Source organism: Mirounga leonina, unplaced genomic scaffold (genome assembly GCF_011800145.1).
Source record: "Mirounga leonina isolate KUSES-001 unplaced genomic scaffold, KU_Mleo_1.0 Mir_168, whole genome shotgun sequence".
NCBI classification, from domain to species: Eukaryota; Metazoa; Chordata; class Mammalia; order Carnivora; family Phocidae; genus Mirounga; species Mirounga leonina.
Window position 1 is genome coordinate 25,718,127 of NW_023270426.1, and position 25,683 is coordinate 25,743,809.

General features: G+C 48.4%; 1 protein-coding gene across 1 annotated transcript; it reads right to left on the minus strand.

Annotated features, from left to right (window-relative positions):
- Nucleotides 1-245: 245 nt before the first annotated feature.
- SPRY4 (sprouty RTK signaling antagonist 4) lies at nt 246-10,858 on the minus strand. Its single transcript, XM_035014357.1, has 2 exons — nt 10,688-10,858; nt 246-1,571 (listed from the first exon to the last, which is right to left on the minus strand). The coding sequence occupies exon 2, from the start codon at nt 1,522-1,524 to the stop codon at nt 625-627; it is 900 nt and encodes a 299-aa protein (XP_034870248.1). The 5' UTR covers nt 1,525-1,571; nt 10,688-10,858; the 3' UTR covers nt 246-624.
- Between the last annotated feature and the right edge of the window lie 14,825 nt (nt 10,859-25,683).

Genomic DNA, 25,683 nt, shown 5'->3' on the forward strand with positions numbered 1-25,683 from the left:
GGGAATGAGCCCCTGCTCGGAGGGGGGTCCCAAGTATATACAACAGGGATTGCCAGGGTCTTCGCCTTCCCCAGGGTGTTGGGGCAACCGGGGCTGGGGGGGAGGAGCAGTACGAACGTCAGCGTTCCAAGGGTCTTCTTCAAAGGTCCCCTGGTCCCGCAGTTAATGATTCCTTCCCAGCAGCCGAAGAGAACGGAAGGGCGGGCGGGGAGGGGCGGGGAGGGGAGGGGCGGGGGGGGGCGGGGGGGGGGGGGGGCCGGGGAGGCGGGTCAAGCCGGGGCAACTCCCCGATTTGGGCCCCCCTTTGGTGTGGGTTTTCCCAAAAACCCCCCCCCCCCCCCCCCCCCCCCCGCCCCGCCACACCACGCCCCTGCCACAGAGTTCCAGGGCCCGGAAAAAGAAAACCGAAACACGACTCGAAGTGCTTCTTCATCCCTTCGGGGAAGAGAGGGCGAGAGGGCGGGCAGCGGTGGTCCCCACGGCTTCCGAAGCGGAGGGTGGGGAGTGGGCGGACCGGCAAGGTCAGCCTCGGGACGCTAAAACCTCCGGCCCCGCTGTGGTCTTCTCAGGTGTCAGAAGGGAACCAGGTTTTCAGGGGGCGCGCGGGGGCTTCGACCCCAAGTGTCAGAAGGGCTTGTCGGGTCTGCTGGCCTTGGCGTCCCCGGCGGCCGCCTTGCAGATGACGCTGTTCGTGTGCTTGCAGCGGCACCCAGGGCGGCGCAGGCGGTCGTAGGCGCGCTGGGCCAGCTTCACGCAGCCGGTGGCCGGCAGGTAGCAGAGCAGGCACGGCAGCACCAGGGACAGGGCGCCCATGAAGGACCAGCGGGCGCAGCAGTTTGAGCGCGAGCAGGAGCACGGGTGGTCGGCGCAGGAGCCCTCGTCGTCCTCGTTGGTGCAGTGGTAGAAGACGCCTTGCACCAGGCACATGCAGGTGCCGTAGTTGACCAGGGTCTGGGCCGAGCACAGGCACTCCTGGTTGCAGACCCAGCAGGAGGGCAGGGTCCGGGGGGATGCGCACTCCTTGCACTTACACTTGCCACAGGCCTCGCACAGCAGGAAGTGCTTGTCCAGCTCCGGGGGCACCGCCGGGCCCTTGAGGTCCAGGGGCTTGCAGTGGACCACCTTGGGCTGGATGCGCACAGCCCTCGGGGAGGCCTGATCAGCCACGGGAGGGGGTGCCATGTGGTCTAAGAGCCGCTGGTCAGAGGACGTGCTGCTGCTGCTGCTGACGGAGCTGGGGCGCCCGCTGAAGGAGATCCAGTGGTGGGTGACGTCCTGGTCACAGCGGGCAGGTGGCGGGGCCAACTCTGGGGCCCCGCCCCGGGTCCGCTTGGGGCCAACCGGGGGCACCAGGCCAGGGTTGTCTATGTAGTCGTTCTCCACGTGGCTGGTCTTCATCTGGTCGATGGGGAGGATGGTGAGTGGGTGCTGGAGGCGGCTGTGGGGCATACGGCTGTCAAGTAGGGGCTGGACCATGACTGAGCTGGGAGTCAAGGGGGCGCTCTGTGGGATCGGGGGCTCCATGGGGCTGGAGGTCCTGGACTGTGCAGAGGAACAGGCTTCTAGGGGCCCTGGGTGGGGGGAGGTGGGGAAAAGGAAGAGAGAGTGGATTCCAGGCATCAGTACTTGGCCTGTTAACACCCCCACCCCTCCCAACAGGTAGTCGGGAGTACAAATGAAATGGAAACTGGATTCTCTGAGTGGACTCTCCAGCATGGAGGCTTAGATGATTAATAATAACAATTAATAATGAGTGGCAGAAACAACACTTATTCAGCACTTGATGAGCGACACGCTCTGCTAAGCACCATATATATTACGTCATTGACGCGTCACTCTAAAACGTAACTACTATGATTATCCCTTCTGTACTTATAGAAAACGAAGGTTCAAAGTAACTTGTCCAAAGGCACACAAAACTATCAACAGAACTCAGCAGGAGTTCAAACCTAGCCCGACCAAACTCATTCTTGCAACGGCTGTGAAATATGCTCTATTTTCAAGATAGATAGCTCAGTGGTTATAAACACAGGCTCTGGAATCAGATCCAAGTTTGAATTCTCACCCCCTGCCTAGCAATGTTGCCCTAAGTAAGGTTCTGTAACCTTTATGCCTTAGTTTTGTCATCTCTAAAATGGGTTCTTGTGAGGATTAAATGAGAAAATGCTATCCAGTACCTAGCATCTTGCCTGCCAGTAATCTTGTCACTATTCCAGAGAGCGTCAGCTTGGATTTCCTGAACACCCAAAGGACTGTGTGCCAGGCATTGTGCTGAGGATGTAGTGACCATGACAGATACCCCCGGTAAGCTCTCATGGAGTGTATCAGCTGGATAAACAAGTCTTTATTTCACAGAGTCACAAGAGAAGGAAGGGCTGTACGGGATGCCTGCACATCCAGGATATTAACTTAGTACCACCACTTCTAAGAGCAGCAACCTCCAGTGGCTAATAACCCCTGGCTAGGAGCACTTCTGACAACTTGGATGGGAAATCCTCTCGAGGGGCACTCACATCACCCATTTCCAAATGCTGAGCTGAACATTCAGCCTAAATGCTATTTACTAGAATAGCTAAGCCAACTCTGGATCAGTTTCTAATTTCACCAAGAGAGTGCAATTTTAAGTTGGAATCCCGCCAGAGATTCAACTGCAGTGCCTGACACGGAACCCCAGGAAGTCACTTAAATCAAAGAGCGGAAACGACTTGGTTCAAATTTAGAAAGTGCACATTGTTTTCTATTAGAAGTGCCATTTCCTCGCCTGCTGACCTTTACATTCGGAATTCAGCTGGAGATCAATTTAAAGAAATAGCAGCAGAAGGCCAAGACCTCTGCCCAAGGGGACACAATTTGGAATCCAAGAGAAAGATTAGACTCTGGGAAGAGTCCACTAGGGAGTGGGGGTGTGAGACAGAACAAGGTGCGGATAGAAGGGAAAGATAATGGTCTTAAAAAAAAAAAAGAACAGACCACTGAATAAATGTGTTATGGGGTAGAGTTTGGTAAATGCCTTTTCATGATGCTAATGAGGTTCTCATTAGGAGAGCGGTCCCTGTGCCTCTGCTGTGAGGTTCATCTGGCCTAAGAGGTAATGCTAAGAAGAGGGCGGAGGTTGACAGGTTTCCATTTCCAGTTAACCCCCTGCCCCTCCAGACTGGGTACACAGTTGGTCTATCCCAGTACTCCAATCACGGGAATGACACCTTGCCCCAGGTAACTCATCCACACTTATCAATGTCTACACTGAGGAATGGGGGGGGGGGCAGGCATTCAGGATAACTCATTTATACTCCCCTACTTGGAAACAATATTTGATCAGAAATGGTGAAATTGTTGGGGGAAGGGCTTCTATAGATGCTTTCTGACCTGTCTAAAAGAAAGAGCTAGCTCTAGATGCAGAGTTCATGAAGGGGATAAAAGGGAACTTTACCCACTTTTACGACAGGGTTCTTCTCATCTGTATTTCATCTATACTGCAAATGCAAAAAAAGCATCAAGTCTTTTCCATAAGGCTCAGTGCTCAGTCAACTGGGATTTCCCATTTGCACGGGGCATGTATGCCCATGGGGCTTTGCTCCCATGGCTCTACCTACTTAAAAGATGCCGGGACTTCTGTGCGGTTTTTCTCATGTGGGACCAAGTCTGCCTAATGGCAACACCTGCCTCCCGTCTCCACACTCCCTCCGGAGGAAAGGAGAGCATCTTCTTCAAATGGCAGACTTCCCTGTAGCAGAATTAGCCTTAAGTGTCTGGCACTTCTGCCACCAAGAATGGTCATTTACCAAGGCAGCCTCTTATAGGGACCCTGTGGTCAGGGCTGGATGGGGGGGATGTCAAATATGCATCTACGGAGAGGAGTTTTTCCAAGGACCCAGCCAACCGTGGGGCAGAACTTTAGGGAATGCTCTCTCAGCCCACTTACTCTTTGCAGGGGCTCCAAGCTCCAAAAGAAATGGGTTTAGGGTCAACAGACGAGGATTAGGAACTTTGCCTGGAGGAAAAGGTGTGACTGGGCACAAGAAGGGAAAATGCTGACGGAGGCATAGGATGAGACTCTCTGGCACCAGCCAAGAGGTGTCTCAGCCTGAACCCCTACCCCAGACAAAGACAACGTGATTCCCTTATTCCAGAAGCCTGGGTCATGACTGCTCAGGGTCTTATCCCATGTAGTTGGGCTTTTGTCTCTTAGGGCTAGGATAGCGACTTGCCATGCTGTTGGAAAAAGTAAGGGGAAAGAAGAAAATTATCCACTCTTCTTCCTCCAGTTCTATTCCTGGGATTCTTCAAAACAGCCACATTTTTTTGTGGGTAAAACAAAAGGCATGGGCAATGCTCAAGGACTTTAACAGGCCCTGGAATCAGAAGGCACCTTCATGGAAAATTCCCACCAGGATGCCAGGGTGGGCGCAGAGCCTGCAGGCAATGGGATGTTGGCCTCAGCAGGCTCCCATCACCCTCCAGAGGTAGCTGTCAACATCTGGACTTAGAGCTGGGGCCAGACATGGGGGTGGGAGCTTGGTCCATGATGACTCAGCTCTCCTGGGACATGCTCCATCCAAGAGGGCTCCAGCAGGCATATTCCAAAATGCATCTTCCCTATCATAACCTGATGTCGGATTCCTTCCGGCCACCAGCTCAGCAAAAACCAGTGGCTGGCTCAGAGCTGCTGTGCCCAAAACCCTCCTCCAGCCTCATTGCCTTACCGCCCCATTAGCGGGGACTTCCACAGGAGGGTAGAACTCATTTGGCTGACCGAGAAAAACTACTTCCTGAGCAGCCTGTTTGATAACCCCTCAGCATAGCTAAATGAGGTCTCAAAAAAACCCCCAACCCTCAGTTGGTTTAGAAGATCAATCTCTACTCACTGGGACACACCCTGCCTCCAGCCTAAGCAATGCTGAGGAACTTAAGTGCAGTTTAATATGTACTCTGCTTCCCCTGCAAGGAAGGAAGAGATTTATAATATAAATAGGGGAGAGGAGGCTTTGCCTCATTTAGGCTCTTTGGAAGACTGATGGCCAATTTGGAAGACTGTGGACAGAGAAACAAAGCCAGCACTCCACTTAGTCAGAGAAGCACCACTATCGAGTTTTAGGTGGCATTATTATGGATTAGCATAAGGAAAGGAAACTTTTACCTCGACTCCCAACTTCTCATAATAAATAACAATAATTGTGGAAGCAGCTAATATTTATGAAACATATCTTCGTGTCAGGCTGTCTGTGCTAAGCCCTCAGCGATTTTCTCATTTAATCCTCACACCATCACCTTGGAGAGTAACACCCATTTTGCAAGGAAGAAATGAAGAACAAAGGGTCATAATGCGGCTAAGTGATTACGTCACGATTTGAACCCAGACAGCAAAGGCTCCAGAGCCTGCCACCTCAACCCCACAGTCCTGACTTACAGTAACGTCTGGGTATTCACATGAAGGCAGGAAAGCCCCGATCACTTTCACCGCCAAGAACTCTACTAGTCTCCCCAGTCTGCCACCAGCCCTCAGGGAGCCTCATCAGGCCATTCATGGGGTTCTTAACCAAACCAGCAGGGAAATGAAGCCAGACAGGGGTTACATCAGATTGCGCCCTCCACCGCCCCCGTTGAGGGAATTCTCACCGTGCAGAGTGGAGGCTGGCGGCGGGGGGGAGGGGGGGGTGTTGAAATCTGTCATTACAGGAAGGCCCAGAGCTCAAGTTACCTTGGCTTCCAATTCAGTTTTCTTTACCATCCCTTCTGTCACCTCATACACCGCTGCTTTACTAAGTGTGTTCATTTTTAGTTTTTTGGGTTTTTTTTAAAGTCTCACTTGTAGGATCTCACCACAAAGCAGTCTCTTAAAGGAGGTCCTGACATGGGAGGGAATTCCCTCTCCTCTCTCCTACAAAGCTGAACTTAAGGGTCCCTAGGGCACATTCTCAGATGGAGCTTTCTGTTCCAGGTCTGTGGGGAAGGGAGGGAGGGGCTTGAGTAAGAGGGAGCCAGAAGCCAGTCCTAGAATACTGAATCAGCAGGATATCGCAAAGCCCAGAGCACATACACTCGTGTCTTTGCCACTTGGGGGTCTGTGGTCTGTGGCTTGTGTACCTGTGGGAGGGGCTGAGCGTCAGGATGCAGACCTCACGAGGTGGGCAGGCTGAAAAGAATCAAGGGGTGTGTGAAAGGTCCACGCCGCCCACCCACCTCTTCCCCTTGACTTACCCTGGGAAGAGGAGTTGGGAAATAGTTGGAAAACCTGACAGCTGTGCTTTCGAACCTAGAGGTCAGCACATGACAGACTGGCAAGAGGCTCTGAATGAATGGGCCATTTCTGCACTGCTCCAGTCAGTCTCGGCAGGTCCTCCCAGGAAAAGGGTTGTTTAACCCTTTTATCAGGTCAGAAGACAAGGTCTCTAGGCTGCCAGGGATCCCGCCCCCACTGCCACTTGGTTCTTTGTGACAACAGCCCAGTTTAGTTAATTAAACTCCAACTGAATAATGCCTTATTACTTCAAAAAGACTTTAAAAGGTGTTTTGGCGGGGGCGGGGTGGTGGTGGTGGTGAGGAAAGCCAGGGACCTGCCTTCCCTACACCCCACTGAGGAAGACCATCTCTGCATCTCTGCAGAGAACAAAGCATTGATGCAGCTGGATTTGTCAGAGAATCCCACCCCTCTCCAGCACCAAGGAGCACTAAGGAGCTCACCTCTGGCCATAATCCGTTAGAGATCACAAAAGAAAGCAGCTGCTTCTCATCCCTTTGTGCCATTACCAGCTAGCAGTTCCCAACCCTCTCCTCTTCCTCATCCACAACCAGTCAGCTGAGCGCCAAAGCCCCAGCATAAGGACTAGCTAGCGGGGAGGGTCTTGCTGTACTTGGCTCTGGGCTGTTCTACCTGGCTTTAAATGTTGGTTTCATTGTTTATCTGCTCAGATCCCCTTAAAGAGATACTAGAAATCACAGTTTGGGAACTCCTGGCCCACATCAAAGTTTGGAGGGGCCCTGCTCACTGACACCAAGATAATTTGTCTCACCACCCTCCACCAGAGATTTCTAAGAGATTCTAATAATAGATTCCTAATAATAGATTTTAGTTTACTCCTGGGATGGGGCAGGAGATGACTGCCCCCTTCTCCCAACCAGAAAAAGAAAGACTACCGGACAAGGGAAGCCACTCTTCTGTAAATGGCCACCTGCCCCAGAAGGGCCTCTTCCCTTCTCCACTAGATCCAGCACATCTGTGCTCCCTCCCCAGTGCCCTTGCTTCCTCCACTGACTGTCCTTGGAAAGAACAATCACGATTACAGCTGAATGGTGGAGCCTCTTAAATCCAGCCACATGTCCCGGATACATTCCCAGCCTTGTCAGCTGTCCGATCCGCAGGGTGGCCCCAGGCCCCCGAGAGCCAAGAATACCCCATATTCTAACCTCATGCAACTCCTGTGTAGGAAGTGGCTCCCTTAGAACCAGGTCCTCATTGAGGTGCCCAGCCCAGCCCAGCCCCCTTGGGAAGTTTCTTTCCTTCGCCCCTCCCCGACTCTGCAGATGGAGAGACTAAGGCCCAAACTTAGGAGGTTTCCTAGCTACTCATCTGCTCTGACCTGGCCCCTAGCTTGGTCTGAAAGGAGTAATAGTTTTCTGTATGTTGCTCTTCATCACCTTTTTCCTCTGGCTCTTTTGAAAGACCAAAAATATATTCCAACAGGTCACTGCTTTCCCTTCTATCAGGGAGATCCAGCTTTGCCCTGAGATGGGACCTTTCCACTCTTGCCATTCGCCCTTTCCTTAAGAACACTTTCATATCTACATCCCAAATCCAAATTTTTCAACCGTGTCCCTAAATCCAGCTTTGTGCAAGACTCCTTGAAGTTTTCCTCACAGGGGAACTTCCAACTCCGAAGCGACAACGGGACAGGCACTCTGGAGTCAGAACCAGATTAAATGCCTTAACGCTCTAAGAACACTGAACTTCTCTGACTAAAGAAAGGGGGCTCCTTTCCAAACCTCCTTGGTAAAAACATCTAGGTCCTACCCAAGAGGATGGCCTGAGGAAAGAAAAATGCTTGTGGGGGCCCCACACTTGGGGCTAGAAGATGTCACACCAAGGGGCTAGCATCAGGAATTGGATGCGGAAGTCCCCATGTGTTATCCCAAAGTATCAAACCGCAGAGCAGTACCCCTTCAAGGGCCACTTCTGAAGGTGTTAATGAGTGTTTTTTCCTCCCTTTATTTTTGAATCACTCACTTTCGAATTTTGCTTTGAAAGGCTGCCTTCATTTGTTATTCAAGTCAGCCACACCTCTGGGTAAAGACTAAATCAGTCAGGTTTACCAGAGTGGGAGGGGGGGGGGGGATGGAGATGGAGGAGTGAGTAAATACGCTGGACAGAGGGTGGAATACCTATTCTGGAAGGATTAAAACAAAAATGGCATCTGTAAGCTCCAAATGATCACCAGTTTCTGTCCTGCTTAGCCAGGAATCATTCTAGTCTATGTGTTCTGTCTCCTCCCACCAAGCCTAACCAAAGCTTTAAGGAAATGTTGTCATTTCAAAATGATGGTAATCTGGAAAAGGTCGTGGGAATGAGGAGGATTTCCACTCCACAAAAAGAGGAATGACTCCTGGGTTCAGAATCTAAAAAAGGAAAATAAGAGATGTCTTATGAAAGTCTTCCTCAACCTAACTGACCAACATTTGTCCATCATGGATATTTCAGAAATATGCCATCAAAATGCCTCCTACCAGGTACTGGCCAAACGTAGCATCTCAGTTGGTCATTGTGTGCACTGCCTACATTAATGGATTTGTCTGAAGCCTGCTGGCAAGTGAGGTTGCTCCCAAGGTCTGGCAAAGAGAGGAAACTAGATTTCACACTGGACAAGTCTACGTCTTTCCCACCCTTCTGCTGAAACAGAGCTAAAAGAGTCTACTGCAGCCTTCCCTTTCCTAGTCCACCCCACACCCACAGACTAAAGGAAAAAAAACTGAACAATTCAGATGTTTATGCTCCATTCATGTGAAGATCCAGAGAACTCTAAACATTGTGAAATCACCAGTGCAATATTGGGTAGGGCTGCAGGCCAGACTGAGCTTATTAAGAGATTGATAAGGCCGTATTTCCTAAATGCTCTAGGCCTTCACCTTCCAGCTTTGTGTGCTTTCATCAGAAAGATTGGAGAGCCTTGGTCAGCTAACCAGACAGGCATGCACTTGCTCCTGCCCCTCCCCAAACGGGAGAGAATCACACCACTGATTTGGAGGCAGGAAAGTGGGGGTTCCCACTGGATCTGGGCACCCCACTGAACCCACACCTTTCCTTTCAACGCTAACCATGCTTGGGGGTTCCCGGAGACTCAGTGCGCCAGAACGCAGCCTCCTGCCCTCACCCAGCCTTGGCAACATGGACGCCCATCCAGCAGCTGGTGAATGAGGCAGCCAGCAGCTCTCCCCTCTAATCACCACCATCCAGCCCCACCGGCCCAGTTTGCTTCTCTGGCCGTCACTCAGCCGTCAAGTCATGCAACCATTTTCGTCTCTCTTGCCTTCTCTGCCCACAACCCCCAGCCCCAATCAGAGAATTGAGAAATCGTCTTCTTGCACAAGAGCAGCTACTGTCTAAATGCTTTTTGATCGTCTGCATAGAGGGGGAACTGGGCACAGCCCTGGCCCCAGTGATGAAGCCAACCTCAGCTGCCCTGGATGCCCAAACCCGCCTTTGCCCCCCTTCTTTGCCCCTTTGGCCTTGGAGAGTCAGAATTTTCAGAACGTACCGTCTCTCTATTTCTCTCTTCTCGGTGATGTCAACCTGGTACCACCAAGAAGGAGGGAAAGCGGGAACCTTATCTCTCCTACGCATGCAACCTCTTTCTCCAGCTCCCACACGCCCGGCGTTATGTAAACGCACCTTCAGCCCCCACCACAGCCCCAGCGCGGCCCGGCCCCGGGGCCCGGCACGGCTCGGTGCCCGGAGAAGGGAGGCACGAGGAGGCCGAGGGGCCTCTGGCCCTGCAGAGGCCGGGGAAGGGAAAGACAACTGCAAGGCATGCACAGCATAAAATGCAGCAGCAGATCAAAGGTCAGACGGCGAGGAACCGCCTCGCCAAAGAGAGGGAGCAGAAATGCCCAGTCCCGAGCCATCTCGGTGCTGACCATCGAGGAGGAGGCAGAAGGGTAGAAAACCCAGTCCGTCACGGCTCCGAAGGGAAAAGAAAAACCTACGTCGAGCATAGGCCGCTGCAGTGGGCTGGGGAGATCTGGGCAGAGCTGGCACCGTGGGCACGGAGCCCGGGGTGGGCAAGCCGCCCAGGGCAAGAGCGCCCGCCGGACCCAAGAGGTGGCTCCTGACCGAGCCCAGAGCCTCCCATTCCAACGCTCGAGGCGGGTGGTGGCAGGAGAAAAGAAACCAGGCCAGAAGCAAACTCCCGGGACACGCACGGGGCTTTCTGAGTCGCAGAGTGGGGAAGTCGGGCTTGGCAGTGCCCCGGGGTCGGAAACTCCGGTGCCAGGCTGTGAACACCCCCGGCGCCGTGCCGGCCCAGCCGAGGGCGTCAGGGAGCTGCGGCACACCGCAGCGGCTCGAGGAGGCGCAGGGAGAGGGAAGGAACACTGAGGCGCGCTTAGAAATAGCGCACCATTTGCCCCAGCCGGAGGGGGAGTCGTGTCGCGACTCAGAGGGGGTACTTTCGGATCCCGAAACCGGCCAGGGACTTACTTTGAGGAGCCGCAGAACCACAAGCATTGCTCCACGCCTGTGTAAATCCCCGAACCCGGGCGGGTCAGACGCCGCTGTTCACGCAGACGTCGGCGGGAGAAACCGATAGGACTCCTTGCGCACCGCAGGGCCAGCTCCGCGCTGTCAGCTCCTCTCGCTGCCTCCGCGGCGGTGTTGCAACCACTGCCTGGGAAAATGGCTTTTTTATGAATGGGAGGGAAGGGAGCTCCAGTGCGCACGCGCTCCGTTCACGATTCTATGAATGGGTGGGCACAAGAGACCCCGCGCGCGCATGCGCCGCGCTCCTTTTTTTATGAATGGGGGGCCGGAAAAGAACTTAACCCCTGATTGCTGGGGCTGACTCTAGCTCCTCCAGAGGCCGTCGTTCTTTTACAAAAAGGGGTGGAGGTTGTTGTTGTCTTTTTTTTTTTTTTTTTTTTTTTTAATGAATGGAGGGCGGCGGCGACTGCTGCAGCTGGCTCAGCTGCGCGGGCTGTACCCCCTCCCAGCCTGCGAGAGGAGGTAAAGGCCACCTTCACGCCACTGCGGGCCTGGGCAGGAACCGTCAGTGTCGTTGGGGGGCGGGGGGCACTGCAGCCTCTGAATCCTGGGTCGAGTGCTGGGTGGGGAGGAGTCAGCTAGATCTAGGGATCTCGACCCGCCGCAGGGGTGGGGGGCGGGGCGGGAGACGGGAAGACCCCTACGGGGGTCCTTATCTTTCTCTAGCCTAGGGGCGTCGGGGGGAGGGGTCTTGAAGCTGCGCTTACCAAAAATTAAGAAAATGTCAAATGTCCATAGCAAGGAAGGGCATTGTGGGGGTTGCTTGAATGAATCTGGTTCCATTCCTAAGACAGATTCTTCCTTGAGTGAGTACAGACCACCCCACCCCCACTCCACCATTTCTTGGGTGTGGACAGCGACAGGGCCTAGGCCTCTTCCATCTCCAGTACCCCCTGTCCCCGGGCCGACGCTGGCAGCTCAGCTAGAGGCCGGGCTCTAGCCTCACAGCGCCACTTACCCCCCGCCATACCCCAGTGTAATGTCCTCAGTGCCTTGGCGCCTGCCCGCCCTAGGCTGCCCAGACTAGCTGCTCCCCTCTGCACCCCTTTGCGTTTCCCAACTCTCACGGGACGCGGGCCTGAGGAGCCTCTGTCCACCGAAGGCCACTGCCCTTTGCTGCGGTGGGAGCCTATCCCCACTCACCCCCATCAGCTACCCTCCGGGGAAGCGGGAACAGCCCAGAATTAGCCAGGTGGATGGGTGGAGTCGGCCTAGCAGAGGATGCTGCGGGAGTGGCCTTGGGATTAAATAACAACAGGGTACTGAAGCCGCAGAGGAAATGGAAAGGGCCAGGGATCTTTCTTTGCAGTTAATGATGCTGTGTGGGGTGGGGGGTATCGCATGAGCCCAGGCTGTTGAAAAGAAAAGCCCCCGCCATTAGGCCTGACTCCGGGAAGGCTGGGAGCCCTCACAACAGCAGCAGGCCCAGCTCCGCCCAGGAACGGAGGAGACTGTAGCCTGGGAGGGGAGGAGAGTTGGGGGGGGAGGGGGGCGGAGGGGATGTGGATGGCTTTGATGCCTGAATAAGAGCTAGGCCAGGGCCTGAATCCCCCGTAAATTTGTCTTGCTGGTGTTCTGGCTTGACCGCGAGGTTGTGAGCTGTCTTTTTCTTTCTACACCACCGAAGGACTGCGCTTGGCTGCCGAGGAGCCAATGAAAGGCTTCCAGTCCAGGTCAGAGGTCTGGCCTTGGGCTGGAGCTGGGTCTGGGGCTCTGAAGATGGGCCGTGAAGGACATTTTGCAAACCCAGACTAGGACTCGGGGTCACAGAGTCTCAGTCTAAAATGTCTTCTTGCTACTCAGAGGTACTTTTGCAATGTGATTTACTTACTTAGCTCTTGGGGGCAGAACCCCCCCTTCCCTAGAGGACCACAGTCTTTCAAGGCTAAGACCTTACTTAAAGCCAAAAGAAAAACTCTTTACTAGTACAGTTGTTTAGGATGACCTTTGCTGGTCTTGAATTCAGTATCATTATTCCCATTTGTCAGAGGTAGAAAGAAATTGAGGGCAAGAGTCCTATACCTGCTCAATGGAAGATCTAGTAAATGTAGAGCTGATTTTCCAGATCTTTGCAACCTAACTCTCTCTACTTTGCTACCACCCCTTCTTGGCATCACAAACCCAAAACCTGTTCTTTTTTTTTTAAGTCATTTAAGCACATTAAACAAGGGAAGTTGGAGTAGTAATTTTGCAGCCAGTGCTCACTCTGGGACTTGCTTGAACAATTAAAAGAATGGCAGTAAATACATCCTTCCTAAACTATCAAAGGAAAGCAAGATGGTGGTGGCAGTGTGTGTTTGCTGTTCTGTTTCCTTTATTTAGAGGAATTAGCCAAGAGATAGATGGGGTTCCATTCCTGGTCTTTTCTCAGCTTTACTGAAGGATGAGATGAAGACACCACAGCCCTGGTGATATAGTGGAGAGAATGGAGGAGCCCCCAGGCCTGGGCTGGGCAGGGCCCCTGATTTGTAAGCAGAGTGTGATTCAGAGTGTCTGGGAGGTAAGTGAGGATTATATTCTGCCTCTACTTGGAACCTAAAGAGAGGTTTGGAGCAAGTGTTATGAGAAGTGTGTGCATGTGTTCATTCATGCATGCATGCATTCACATATTATTCTGTTAGGAGCCTGCCCTGACTCTGGGGACTCAGTGGTGAGAGACAGACCGTGTTCCCTGCCCTTGTGAAGCTCACTATCTTTTGAGGAGACAGACAGACCTCACAATTTGAGGCTGTGCTAAGTGCTGGGAGGGGGTCTGAGTCGAGACCTGAAATCTGAGAAGCCATGAGCCTGAGGGAGGTTGAGGAGACAGGTGGGGCTGAGGGAGCCTGGGTGGAAGCCCTGTGTGGGAACCTGACGTGGAAGTGCTGATGGTAGGCCTCTGCGGCCACAGCTTGGCGAACAAGGTGGAAGTTGGCCTGGTGAGGAGTTCAGATATTATCCCCTCAAGGGTTTCAAGCAGCGTCATGACATATTCTGGTTTGTGTTCTAAACCTCTGTAGCAGCCCAGAGGCTGGTGGCTGGGGGTGAGGGGACAGAGTGACAGGGGAATGCAGGATGTTTGCTCCTGACAGGCTGACGGTGCCATATTTGTTATTTCGGATTGGGTGGCCTGTAGGCCTGTGCTGTTTTTTCTCTTCTACTTCATCTGACTTTGTTTACTCCTAAGGGGCTGTCTCCTGCCCAGGTATAACTTTTATGTTAGAGGCAGATGCTAACGGCCCTGTGTTCCTGCTTGTGCTAATTACAGTCCTCTCACCCCAATTTCAATGTAAACATCTTCACCCCTACCAGATCATGGCCAGGGGAGGCGAGGGGGTTCACTTCTGGGCTTGGCCCTCTTGTTAAGCCCCTGGCCCTGCCAAGACCTAGAAGCTGAGTTAGTGAGCGTTAGGAGAGGCAGGAATTCCAACTGAATGACAGACATTCATGGAACACTTGCTGTGTGCCATGCCTGTGCTCAGCATGTTTTCATGTGGACTGTTGCTTTAAAAAGCTGTGTTCTGGGTCTTACTCTCCCTCTTTGTCAAATAAGAAGTCAGAGGCTATGTTTCAATTATTAAATTCCACCAAAAATTATTATGCACTTCCTGTGAGTCAGGCACAGTGCCAGGTGTTGGGGTTATAGTGATAAAAGAGAAAGACACAATTTTTGCCTTTATAGAGCTCTCAGTCAGTGGTAAGAGGGCCGGGGCAGGGTGTGCTTTCCCCCATAATCTTCATCAGCGCCCTCATTCATTTCTTTGTTCACTTGACATTTCTCAACTTTATTGCACATACTAAGCACTGGAAGCCAAGCCCTTCAACCCAAACAGATCACCTGCCTCCCCCGTAGTCAAGTAGGGAACATAAGACATTAAACAAACCATTGATCGAAGACTGATTTAATTATAGTTAACATCAGTGATGCGATAGAGAGTGCAGAGAGCGAAGTAGGGGGACACAGCCTAGGGGCTCTGGAGAAGCTTCCCTGCAGCTCAGATCTGCAGAATGCAGTCTCTGCCAAGCTGGGCTCAGTGACAGAAGGCTCAGAAGTGGAAAGAAGTCTCAAGGACTATTAGAGCAACTGAAGATAGCTACAGTTTCCCTAGTCCTTTGAGGAAGGGAGGGTATGTCAGGCCTGAGTTAAAGCTCTGTTCTGGCCCTAGCTCCTGGGCTTTCTGGCTCAGTGTGTTCATTTGTTTCAGCTTTGAAGGCTGGAGACCATGAAAGACAGATGTGCAGACACTGACCACAGACTGCTGAGTTCAGTCCTACCCTTACAAGCTCCATAGCTTTGGACAAGTGATCCAAACTTTATGTGCCTCAGTTTCCTCCTCTGCAATGTGAAAACTAATAGTAGTACTTACCGCAGAGGGTTGAGTGGCAATTGAATGGAAAAATGTACATAAAGCACTTAGAACAGCATCTGGCAAATTGTAAATGCCAAATATGCATTTAGGTGATTATTCAAAATACCCGGCCATTTTGATGCAAGGAATGAGTTAGAATTTTAAGAGGAGTCCATTTATGTGGGTGTATCAAAACCTGAGAAAGAGAAAAACAACCTAAACTGTAAACAAGGTTTTCGTTGTTAATAAACAGTTAAAACCATAATACTGTGGCTGTCATCACTGCTTTAACTAGTACAATTTTGCAGGACGAAAGTTACGGTATTTTCAGCTGTGTGGCTGGGTATCTTAGACAGTTGACCCAAGAGTTGATTTTAACCATGGCCAATACAGATGCTTGAATTTCGGCAGTAGTGCACGTGTGATATAATGCTGAATGTGTGCTAAATGATGATTCTGTTGTATCAAGCACTTGGTGACTTTGCATTTCTTTTTTTTTTTTTTTTTAAGATTTTTTTTTATTTACTCATTTGAGACACAGAGATACAGAGAGAGAGCATGAACAGGGGGAGCAGCAGAGGGAGAGGGAGAAGCAGACTCCCTGCTGAGCAAGGAGCCCGATGCGGGTCTCGATCCCAGGACCCTGGGATCATGACCTGAGCCGAAGGCAGACGCTTAACCATCTGAGCCACCCAGGCGCCCCGGTGACTTTGCATTTCTTAATCTCTTCAAGCCTCTATTGTAAAAAAGGGGATGATAGTTATAGTATCTGCTTCAGAGAGTTGTGAGGACTAAACATGATGTTTTTCAAGTAACTTAGCTGAGAACCAAGTGCACATTTTTGTGGTCCTCAAATTAATCTGTGTAACAGGAATATTTTTCAGATTTTAACTTGGTTGTGATAATACAGCTCTCTAGCTTCCTTTGCCCTATTTTTCCTCCGAGACCCTGGGTTTTCACTGTTTGCTGAGCAGGGCAGTAGAATGGTACGAAAAAGAAGCATTCCAGAAGACCTCACGTAATTCAAGAGCAATTTCCTCATAGGGTGTGACTGTGAAGTCAGATTTGCATGCTATCAGTTTTGGCTACCGAGTCAAGATTTTTGTGAATATATTTCTGTGGCACAGTTCAGATTTGCCTTAGTTCAAATTCACATAAAATGCAAGCACACTGTTCATTTCAGGTGTGGGAGCTAAATCGAAAGCAACCATTGAGAGCAGTGGACAGAAAGAGAAGGGAAAAAAAATGGCCAAGAGTAGCCCTCTTGGTCCTTGCTTGCAAATCACAGAAATTCCCTAGTAACATTGAAAAATCAGGTGATATAGTGGTTGGCAAGGTCTGGCTTTAGGAATAAACAGACTTAGACTTTATCCAAAGTAATTGGACACTTAACTGTTGATGGATCTCAGGTGAGTTACTGATCCTTTACACCCTCAATCATATCTATATAATGGGCATGATGATTCATTCCTACTCTGTAGAATGGTCCAGTAAATACCTCATAAATGCCTCTGTCCTTCATACAACAGAATGGGGACCCTGGGAAAACACAAGGATAAAGAATGGATGTCTAGACTAGGGGCGTCAGCAACTTTCTGGAGGCCCATCTTTCATCATGAGGGTGATGGGGGCTGTGTCCTTCTTTCTGACTTGACAGTTGTGCTTCGGGCCACCTTTTCTCCCCTGACTTCCACTGATGCCACTTCTTTTGGTCATTTATCCGTTCACTCACTCATTCATTCAACACTTTCTAGGTCGCAGGTGCCATGCCAGGCCCTGAGGATACAACAGTAAAGAAGTTCTAGGAATCCCCTGTTCTAATACACCTTAGTCTAATGGTGGTGGCAGATTATCAAAAGTAAACACCCAAATAATAACAATTTTAGATGTTGGTAAAATCTACAAAGGGAGGGGTGCCTGGGTGGCTCAGTCCTTAAGCTTCTGCCTTCGGCTCAGGTCATGATCCCAGGGTCCTGGGATCGAGCCCCGCATTGGGCTCCCTGCTCAGCAGGAAGCCTGCTTCTCTGTCTCCCTCTCCCCCTGCATGTGTTCCCCTCTCGCTGCGTCTCTCTCTGTCAAATAAATAAAATCTTTAAAAAAAATAAATAAAATAAAGTAAAATCTACAAAGGGAATAACAAAGGGATGTGACAGCGACTGGGGGATGGAGCTGGCCCCTTTAGGGAGGTCAGGGAAAGCGTCTCTGGGCCGGCTGAAGGCTGAAGAGCAAGAGCCATGGAAATGCTCAGGAAGGAGGGCACTGTGAGTGCAGAGAGTAGGGCAGGCAAGAACTGGTGTGTTCCAGGAATACTGACGCCTTGGGCCTGGGGCTGGAGTTTCTCATCTCTGCTCTAGGACATTCTGGCTTCCTCCAGCTGACTTGCATCACACCGGGGCTTGGCCCAGGCTCTGGACTCTGGAGTACACAGCCAAGTGCACCAGCCTCAGGCCCTGGGGAAGAATTTACAACCATCCTGAGCCTGTTTACCACCTGCCAAGGAACCCTTGGAAGGCACAGGCTCTTTCTCAAAACCAGTTTTTACAGATCTGTGTACAAACCAATTCAACCGGATAGGATATTTTTTTCTTAAGTAATATATTTTTTTAAAGTATAACATATTAGGGGCACCTGGGTGGCTCAGTCGTTAAGCATCTGCCTTGGGCTCAGGCATGATCCCAGGGTCCTGGGATCGAGCGCCGCATCAGGCTCCCTGCTCAGCAGGACTGCTTCTCCCTCTCCCACTCCCCCTGCTGGTATTCCCTCTCTCACTGTGTCTCTCTCTGTTAAATAAATAAAAATCTTTAAAAAAAAGAAAAAATAAATAAAGATGCGGGGCTTGATCCCAGGACCCTGAGATCATGATCTGAGCCGAAGGCAGACGCTTAATGACTGAGCCACCCAGGCGCCCCACAAATAAAATCTTTAAAAAAAAAAGTATAACATATTAGTTGAACCACATGAAATTGCCGATATTCAGCTTCTTTTAATGTACAATGATGGCAATTTTGTGCAATTCAACATAAATTTCATGTGATTCAACATTCAGAAACTGCATAAATCAAGTGTACAACTCAGTGAATGTTCCCCAAATGAATACAACTGTGGAATTAGTGGACAGGTCAAGAAAGAAAACACTACCAGTGTTCTGGAAGCCATATTCATGCTCTTCCCGTCCCTAACCACCACCATACCCCACCTCTACCCACAACAGTAATCACTGTCTTGCTTTTAGCACCACAGATTAATGTCTATTTTTTGATCTTTCTATAAATGGAATTATATAGTAGATACTTTTTTGTGTGTGAGATTCTCCCATGTGGTTGCATGTAGTTGTAGTTTCTTTTTTATTGCTGTATACTATTCTGCTATATAATTGTATTGCAGTATATTTATTCATACTATTTTTGATGGATATATATATGTATATTGTTTCCAGTGTTTACTTTTTTTTAAGATCTTATATTATTTTTTGAGAGAGAGAGCACAAGCTGGGGGAAGGGGCAGAGGGAGAGGGACAAGCAGACCCCCCACTGAGCGTAGGCATGATGTGGGGCTTGATCCTGGGGCTAGATCCCAGGACCCTGAGATCATGACCTAAGCCGAAGTCAGATGCTTAACTGACTGAACCACCCAGACACCCCTCCAGTGTTTACTTTTAAGAATACTGCTTCTTGGGAACCCCTGGCTGGCTCAGTGGGTAGAGCATGTGACCCTCGACCTCTCGGTCCTGAGTTCGAAGCCCACGTTGGGCATGAAGTCTACTCAAACAGAATAAATAAATTAAAAAAAAAAAAAAAAGAAGAATACTGCTGGTTCAGTTTGTGGAGCATGCGACTCATGATCTTGGGGTTGTGAGTTCAAGCCCCATGTTGTGTGTAGAGATTACTTAAAAATAAAATCTTAAAAAAAAAAAGAATGTTGCTTCTGTTAATAGTTCTGTACATGACTTTTATTGAACACATATTTATGTATCTGTGGATATACACTGAGGACTGGTTTAGCTTTAGTGAGTACTTCCAGTTATCCCAAGTGGTTATAGTAATTCACACTCTCTGTACTGCTTTAATATGTTTCCTTGTTGCCTAGCTCTTGGGCCAGGTTCTACAAAAAGAATGAATATAGGGGAGGGGCCCCTGGGTGGCACAGCTGTTTAAGAGTCCAACTCTTGGTTTCTGCTCAGGTCGTCGTGATCTCAGGGTTGTGAGATTGAGCCTCACATGGGGCTTTGTGCTCAACATGGAGTCTGCTTGAGATTCTCTTTCCCCCTTCCCCTCCCACTCATGCTCTCTCGTGCACGCTCTCTCTCTCCCTAAAATAAATAAATCTTAAAAAAAAAAAGAATGAATAGAGGAGAGATAATCATGACATGATTCATGGGATGAGTCTCAATCTGTGTAGTGATTAAGAGCACAAGTGGATTCAATTGTTACTCAGCGCCTCTATTTACTTGCCATCTCTGTGACCTTGGGCAAGTCACCCAACATCACTAGGCCTTAAGTTCTTCATCTGTAAAATTGGTTAAGCACAGTAGTTCTTATCTCGCAGGGTCTTTTACCCATTCCTTTACTCGAAAAACATTTGTGGAATGCCTCCTGTGTGCGCTTTGTTCTGGACACTGAGAATTCAGGGGTGAACAAGACAGATGAGGCTTTGCCCTCATGGAATGTATGTTCTAGTTAGAGGAGGCAGATAATAATGAAGCAAATAATTAAGATAATTTCAGATAGTGATACATGCTAGGGAGGCAGTAAAACAGGGTGCTCTGACCAAGCGATGGGGGGAGGGTCGTAGGGCAGTCGGGATGGTAGTGACTGAGCTGGGACCCAGATGATCAGAAGAAGGCAGCTGTGGGTGGCTCTGAGGGAAGAGCACTCCGTGCAGAAGGGCCAGCTGGTGCCAAGGCCATGAGGTAGGAACAAGTTTGGTGTATGTGAATTGCAGAAAGAAGGTTGATCCTGCTGTAGCTAACTGACTAATGGGTGGGCAGTTTGGGATACAGCAGCAGAAATAGGCAGGGGCCAGGTCATGCAGGGACTTGAAGGCTGTGGTAAGGAGTTTGCGTTTTATTTATTTTTTAATTTTTAAATTATTTTTTTAAAGATTTATTTGAGAGAGAGAGAGAGAGAGAGCGGTCAGTGAGGGGTAGGGACAGAGAGAGAGGGAGGGAGGATGCCAAGCAGAGTCTCTGCTGAGTGCAGAGCCCAATCTCACTATTCTAAGGTCATGATCGAGCCGAAATCAAGAGTTGGACACTTAATCGACTGAGCCACCCTAGGTGCCCCTTATTTTTTTTTAAGTTTTTTCATTTTTAAGTCATCTCTACACCCAACATGGGGCTCAAACTCACAACCCCAAGATCAAGAGTTGCACACTCCACTGACCAAGTCACAGGCACTCCGCATTTTATTCTAATATCAGTGGAAATCATTGAAGAGTCTTAAGCAGGAGACCACCATGAGCTAATTTACATGAAGATTAAAAGAGATTTTATATATATATGTATATCCTCATATATGTATATCCTCAAGTTTATATATATATATATATATATATAAAAACTTAGCACAGAGTCTGGCATAGAGTGATATTTGGTAAATATTAGTAGCTGCTACTGCTATTATTATTATTGATACTTTTTTTTTAAGATTTTATTTATTTATTTGACAGAGACATAGAGAGAGTACAGATAGACAGAGGGGCAGGCAGAGGGAGAGGGAGAAGCAGGCTTTCCGTGGAGCAGGGAGCCCGACGGGGGGCTCGATCCCAGGACCCTGGGATCGTGACCTGAGCCGAAGGCAGCCGCTTAACTGACTGAGCCACCCAGGTGCCCCTATTATTGATACTTTTAAAGAATCTAAAAATTTTCATCCTCATTGAGGATCAGGAAGCCATTACCATTCATGTGTAAAGTCAACCAAATCAGGGAACAGGATTGTAAATTTTATTAATCAAAGGAACTGCTTTCCGTTGTCCCTTTCCCAAACGGGAATTTTAATGAAGAAGATTTTCTCTGTGGTCAGCAATTGTCTGAAGCCAACCAAACTCAACTCCTTTAGCCCCATTTTGCCAAAATGCCCAGAGTTCAGTCACTTGGGTACCATTGGCTGTGGCCCCATCCACCATTTAGGGCCCTTGGAAAGGCTCATGGTTGATTGTTAATCCATCTGCCTTTGCTCTGGGTCTGATGGGTCAAGAATGGGGAGGCGTTCCCTGTCCTCCACCTTGAGTGTCCACCAGGTTTACTGAGATGCCGTCCACTGCCTTGGCTTGGAGGCTTTCCTACCATGTTCTTGCCATATAAACAACCTAGGGAGTGTTTTTACGTTCAGGAAAGGCCTTTGAAGGTGGCTGTGTTTAATTTTCTCTGACACAGAGAAAGAGCAAGTAAGTAATCTGTGAATGAATGAATGCAAATTGTGTGATGAAGCTGGGGAAAGCTTCTTAGGGTATGGAACACTTGTTTCTGGGCAAAGTGCCCTTCTCTTAGTAAGGATGTTTTCATTCCTTTATTCATCAGTATTGACTGAGCTTCTGCTAGGCGCCAGGTGCCAGGCACTGCACAGATGTGAGTATAAAGAGTGCCATTCTTACCCTTATGGAGCTTCCAGTCTAGTGAGACAAACATTTATCAAACAGTTGCACAAGTATAAATACAAAGTGACACCAGTGATCAGTGCTCTGCAGGAGAGGTATCAATGCCCTGAAGGTATATAATGAAGGTCGGGGCTTTGGGAAAGTTCCTCTAGTATCTAGTGATATCTGAGCTCAGCCCCAGAGGATGGCTGGTGGTAAGTGGGTTTGGAGGGTGGAGCGAGAAGTAGTCCAGGCCGAGAACAGCACACGCAAAGGTCCTCAGATGGGAGGGAGCAGGCATGGTGAACCCAAGGTTGTAAGAGAAAGCCACTGTGACTAAAGGATTGAAAATCCAGTGGACTCTGGGCCCAGAAACAGCTAGAGATAGGAGAGAGGGGTCAGATCATAGAAGGCTTTGGAGGCTCTGTAAGAATGTGCAGTTTGATCCTTCTTAAGGACCACGGGATACTATTGAAAGTCTTGAAGCTGTGGGATGTATGTGTGTGAGTGTGTGTGTTAGGGACTATGTCATTCTGTCCTAGAGGTGATATTGGAGGCCAGTTTTTCCCAGTTCCAGGGTGTCGCACTCACTATTCGTGTGGTTTCCTTATGGTCCGGCCAGATGTTTGCAAATAGTTCCTTTATCAGACTCTCCTCAGATGACCAGATTTATTCTGTTTGACTTTCTGGGGCAATCACATTGGCTGGATGAAGCGGGAGGAAACTTTAGCAGTTACTTAAACTCCTTTGTTTTACTTGTAACAAGCACATATTACTGGATTTTGGTTTCTAGCCACCCTGACAAGCTTTGTCTTTTCAATGCAGAGCAGTACATTTCAATTTGCATGTATTTATACGAGAACTGAAAATGATTGAATTAGTTAGATTTCTTTCTGTCTTATTTTGTGCTATTTGTCATGTGTATGTATGTGTTAAGATGACTTTTTAGAGCAGTTTTAGATTTTTTTTAAAAAGATTTTATTTATTTATTTGAGAGAGAGCAAGAGTGTGAGAAAAAGAGAGCATGAGCAGGGAGAGGGGCAGAGGGAAAGGGAGAAGCAGACTCCCCGCTGAGCAGGCAGCCCGATGTGGGACTCGATACCAAGACCCTGGGATCATGACCTGAGCTGAAGGCAGATGTTTAATTGATGGAGCCACCCAGACACCCCGAGCAGTTTTAGATTTATAACAAAAATGAGGGGTGCCTGGGGGGCTCCATCGGTTAAGCATCAGCCTTCTGCTCAGGTCATGATCCCAGAGTCCTGGGATCGAGCCCTGAGTTGGGCTCCCTGCTCAGCATGGAGCCTGCTTCTCCCTCTCCTTCCTACTGGTACTCTCTCTGTCTCTCTTTCTCTCAAATAAATAAATAAAATCTTTTTGAAAAAAAGATTTATAACAAAAATGAGAGGAAAGTACAGAGATTTCCCATATACTCCCTACCCCAATACGTGCATAGCCTCCCCTAGGTGCTGGTTTTTATTTCTGCTTTTCCTTCTACTTTCTCGTCCTGTGGACTGAGTTGTTTTGCTTTGTTTGTTTGTTTGTTTGTTGTTTTGTTTTGTTTTTTAGTTATCCCATTCTTTCCTATTGATTGCCATGGAAGTTACAGTCTCTCTATTCTTTTAGTGGATCCCCTAGATATTTAAAAATTAATCACAATTTTTACCCTCTTAAACAATTTAATACAAAGACCTTAAATTAACTTAAATCCTTAAGTCTCTACCTACCCCCCCTTTATATTCTGCTATAGTTCAGTGTTTTCATTCTTTTTTACTTTTTAATTTTTTTCATTTTTTCAGGAGAGATAAGACATCATTTCTTTTATGGTCAAATATTGTTCATTGGTGGCTTACAGAACCACTAATCTCTTTGTTCCCTGTTCCTTCTTATAAGAGTGTCTGAGATTGCTTTCCTTCTGCCTGAAATTCATCCTTTAGAATTTCCTTCAGTGTCTGTTGGTAGTAAATTCTCTCAGTTTTCATTGGTTTGAAATTTACTTTCTTTCACCCTCATATTTAAATTCTTGAATAAAATTCTCGAACAACAGTTACTCTGTCTCAGCACATTGAAGATACCCTTCTGGTTCCCATTGTGGCTGCTGGGAAGTCTACTGTCAGTCTAACTGCAGTTTCTTTGTTATTGATCTATATTTGTCCCAGGCCCTTGCAGTTTCACTGTGATGTAAGTAGTTGTGAATATATTTTTCTTCATCCTTCTTGGGACTTCTGAATCCGGAGTTTGCTGTCTTACAACAATTTGGAAAAATTCTCAGCATGGCCAGCACCAATGTGAAGCCAGTGAGGTGCCTGGGGCACCAAATTTTAGGAGACACTCATTCTTGAGCTTGTGTAAATGCAGAATTGGCCCTGAGAATGAGTGTCTAAAATAAATTTTATGCCCTAGGTACCTCACTCACTTCACTCTAGTCCTGGTCCTAACTCTACAAACACTCCTCTTTCTTATTCTTTCCTTCATTTTCTTTGGTAAATACAATTAAATATATATTAGACCATCTTATTCTATCCTCCAATGTCACATATATAGTTCTTTGTATTCTTCATCTCTCTATATTTTTGGGTCACTTTTTAGATTTCTTCAGATCCATTTTCTAGTAAATTAATTCTGCCTTTAACAGTATCTAATCTGCTACTGGATTCATCTTAGTTTCAATTTTTTTCAAAATTGGCTTGGTTACTTTTTTAGTCTTTTACCCCTGGCTCGTATATTTAAGGCTCACATTTATTTCTTGAAATATGGGCGCCTGGGTGGCTCAGTCGGTAAGGCATCCAACTCTTGATTTTGGCTCAGGTCATGGTCCTCAGGGTCATGAGATTGAGCCCAGAGTCAGGTGCTGTGCTGAAATATGGGGCCTGCTTAAGATTCTCTCTCTCCTGGGCAACACTGTCAGGACCCTTCTCATTCTTGAGAGCTTTTTCTGTATCTTAACTTAGTAAATTTATGTCACTTTACTAAAAAAAAAAAAAAATTCTCTCTCTCCCTCTCCCTCTGCTCCTCCCCCCTCTTGCGCCCCTCCTTCTCTCAAAAAAAAAAAAAAAAAGAAGAAAAGAAAGAAAGAAGGAAGGAAAGATATATTCACTTTCTGTACTTGATAATTTCTTTCTTTTTTTTTTTTTTTTTACAGCGAGAGAGGGAACACAAGGCAGACGCTTAACGACTGAGCCACCCAGGTGCCCCTGTACTTGATAATTTCTGTGTCATACTTTTATGGATATGATTATGTAGGTCTGTTGTTCCTGCTGATTCTCACTTATGGTGCCTTGTTTCCTTGTGTGTTTTGTGGTTTTTAGCTTAGGCCCAGTTTCTTAGGACTTTATGGGCATTCCTGAATGCATTGGTTAAAATTGTAGTCCTTTAGAGAGAATTTGTATTTGCTTGGACCATTCCTGAGGTGTCCCTAGCTCTATCTTGTTTTGGAATCCATTGGAAGTTCCTTGATTGGCTCTGAGGGAGGAAAAAGGGCAGAGTAAAAGATGATTCCACATTTTTGAGTGACCAGATAGATGGTGCTTTTAGGAATAGGGAAGTCGGGAAGAGAGCCAAGTTTGTTTTTGTTTTGTGCCTCAGTTTCCTTATGGGTAAAGCAAGGTGGTTGGGCTGACCTACAGGGATTTTGTGGTTTTAGACCTCTTAAGGTTTCAGGATTGGCAAAACAATTCAGGCATAAGAGTCTGGTAGGCAGCTGGAATTTGGAGCTGGGATCTGAATGAGAGTTCAGGTTTCAGTGTATGGATGTGTTAACCTGAGTAGGCCACTGGGAAGGGGAGGGATGATAGTTTAGGCCATGGAGGTGGGTTAATAGAAGAGGATGGGATCTTTGGGGGTGATGACTGTGACTTACAATACAGGGTTGTAATAGTTTGCTAGGGCTGCTGTAACAAAGTACCACAGACTGAGTGCCTTAAACAATAGAAAGTTATTTTCCCACAATTCTGTAGGCTAGAAGTCTGAGATCAAAATACCAACAGGGTTGGTTTCTTCTTAGGCCTCCCTCCTTCGCTTGTAGATGTCCATCTT

Excerpts from the sequence above, each read along its gene's own strand:
- SPRY4 (XM_035014357.1), bottom strand. The coding sequence starts at position 1,524 with ATGGAGCCCCCGATCCCACAGAGCGCCCCCTTGACTCCCAGCTCAGTC.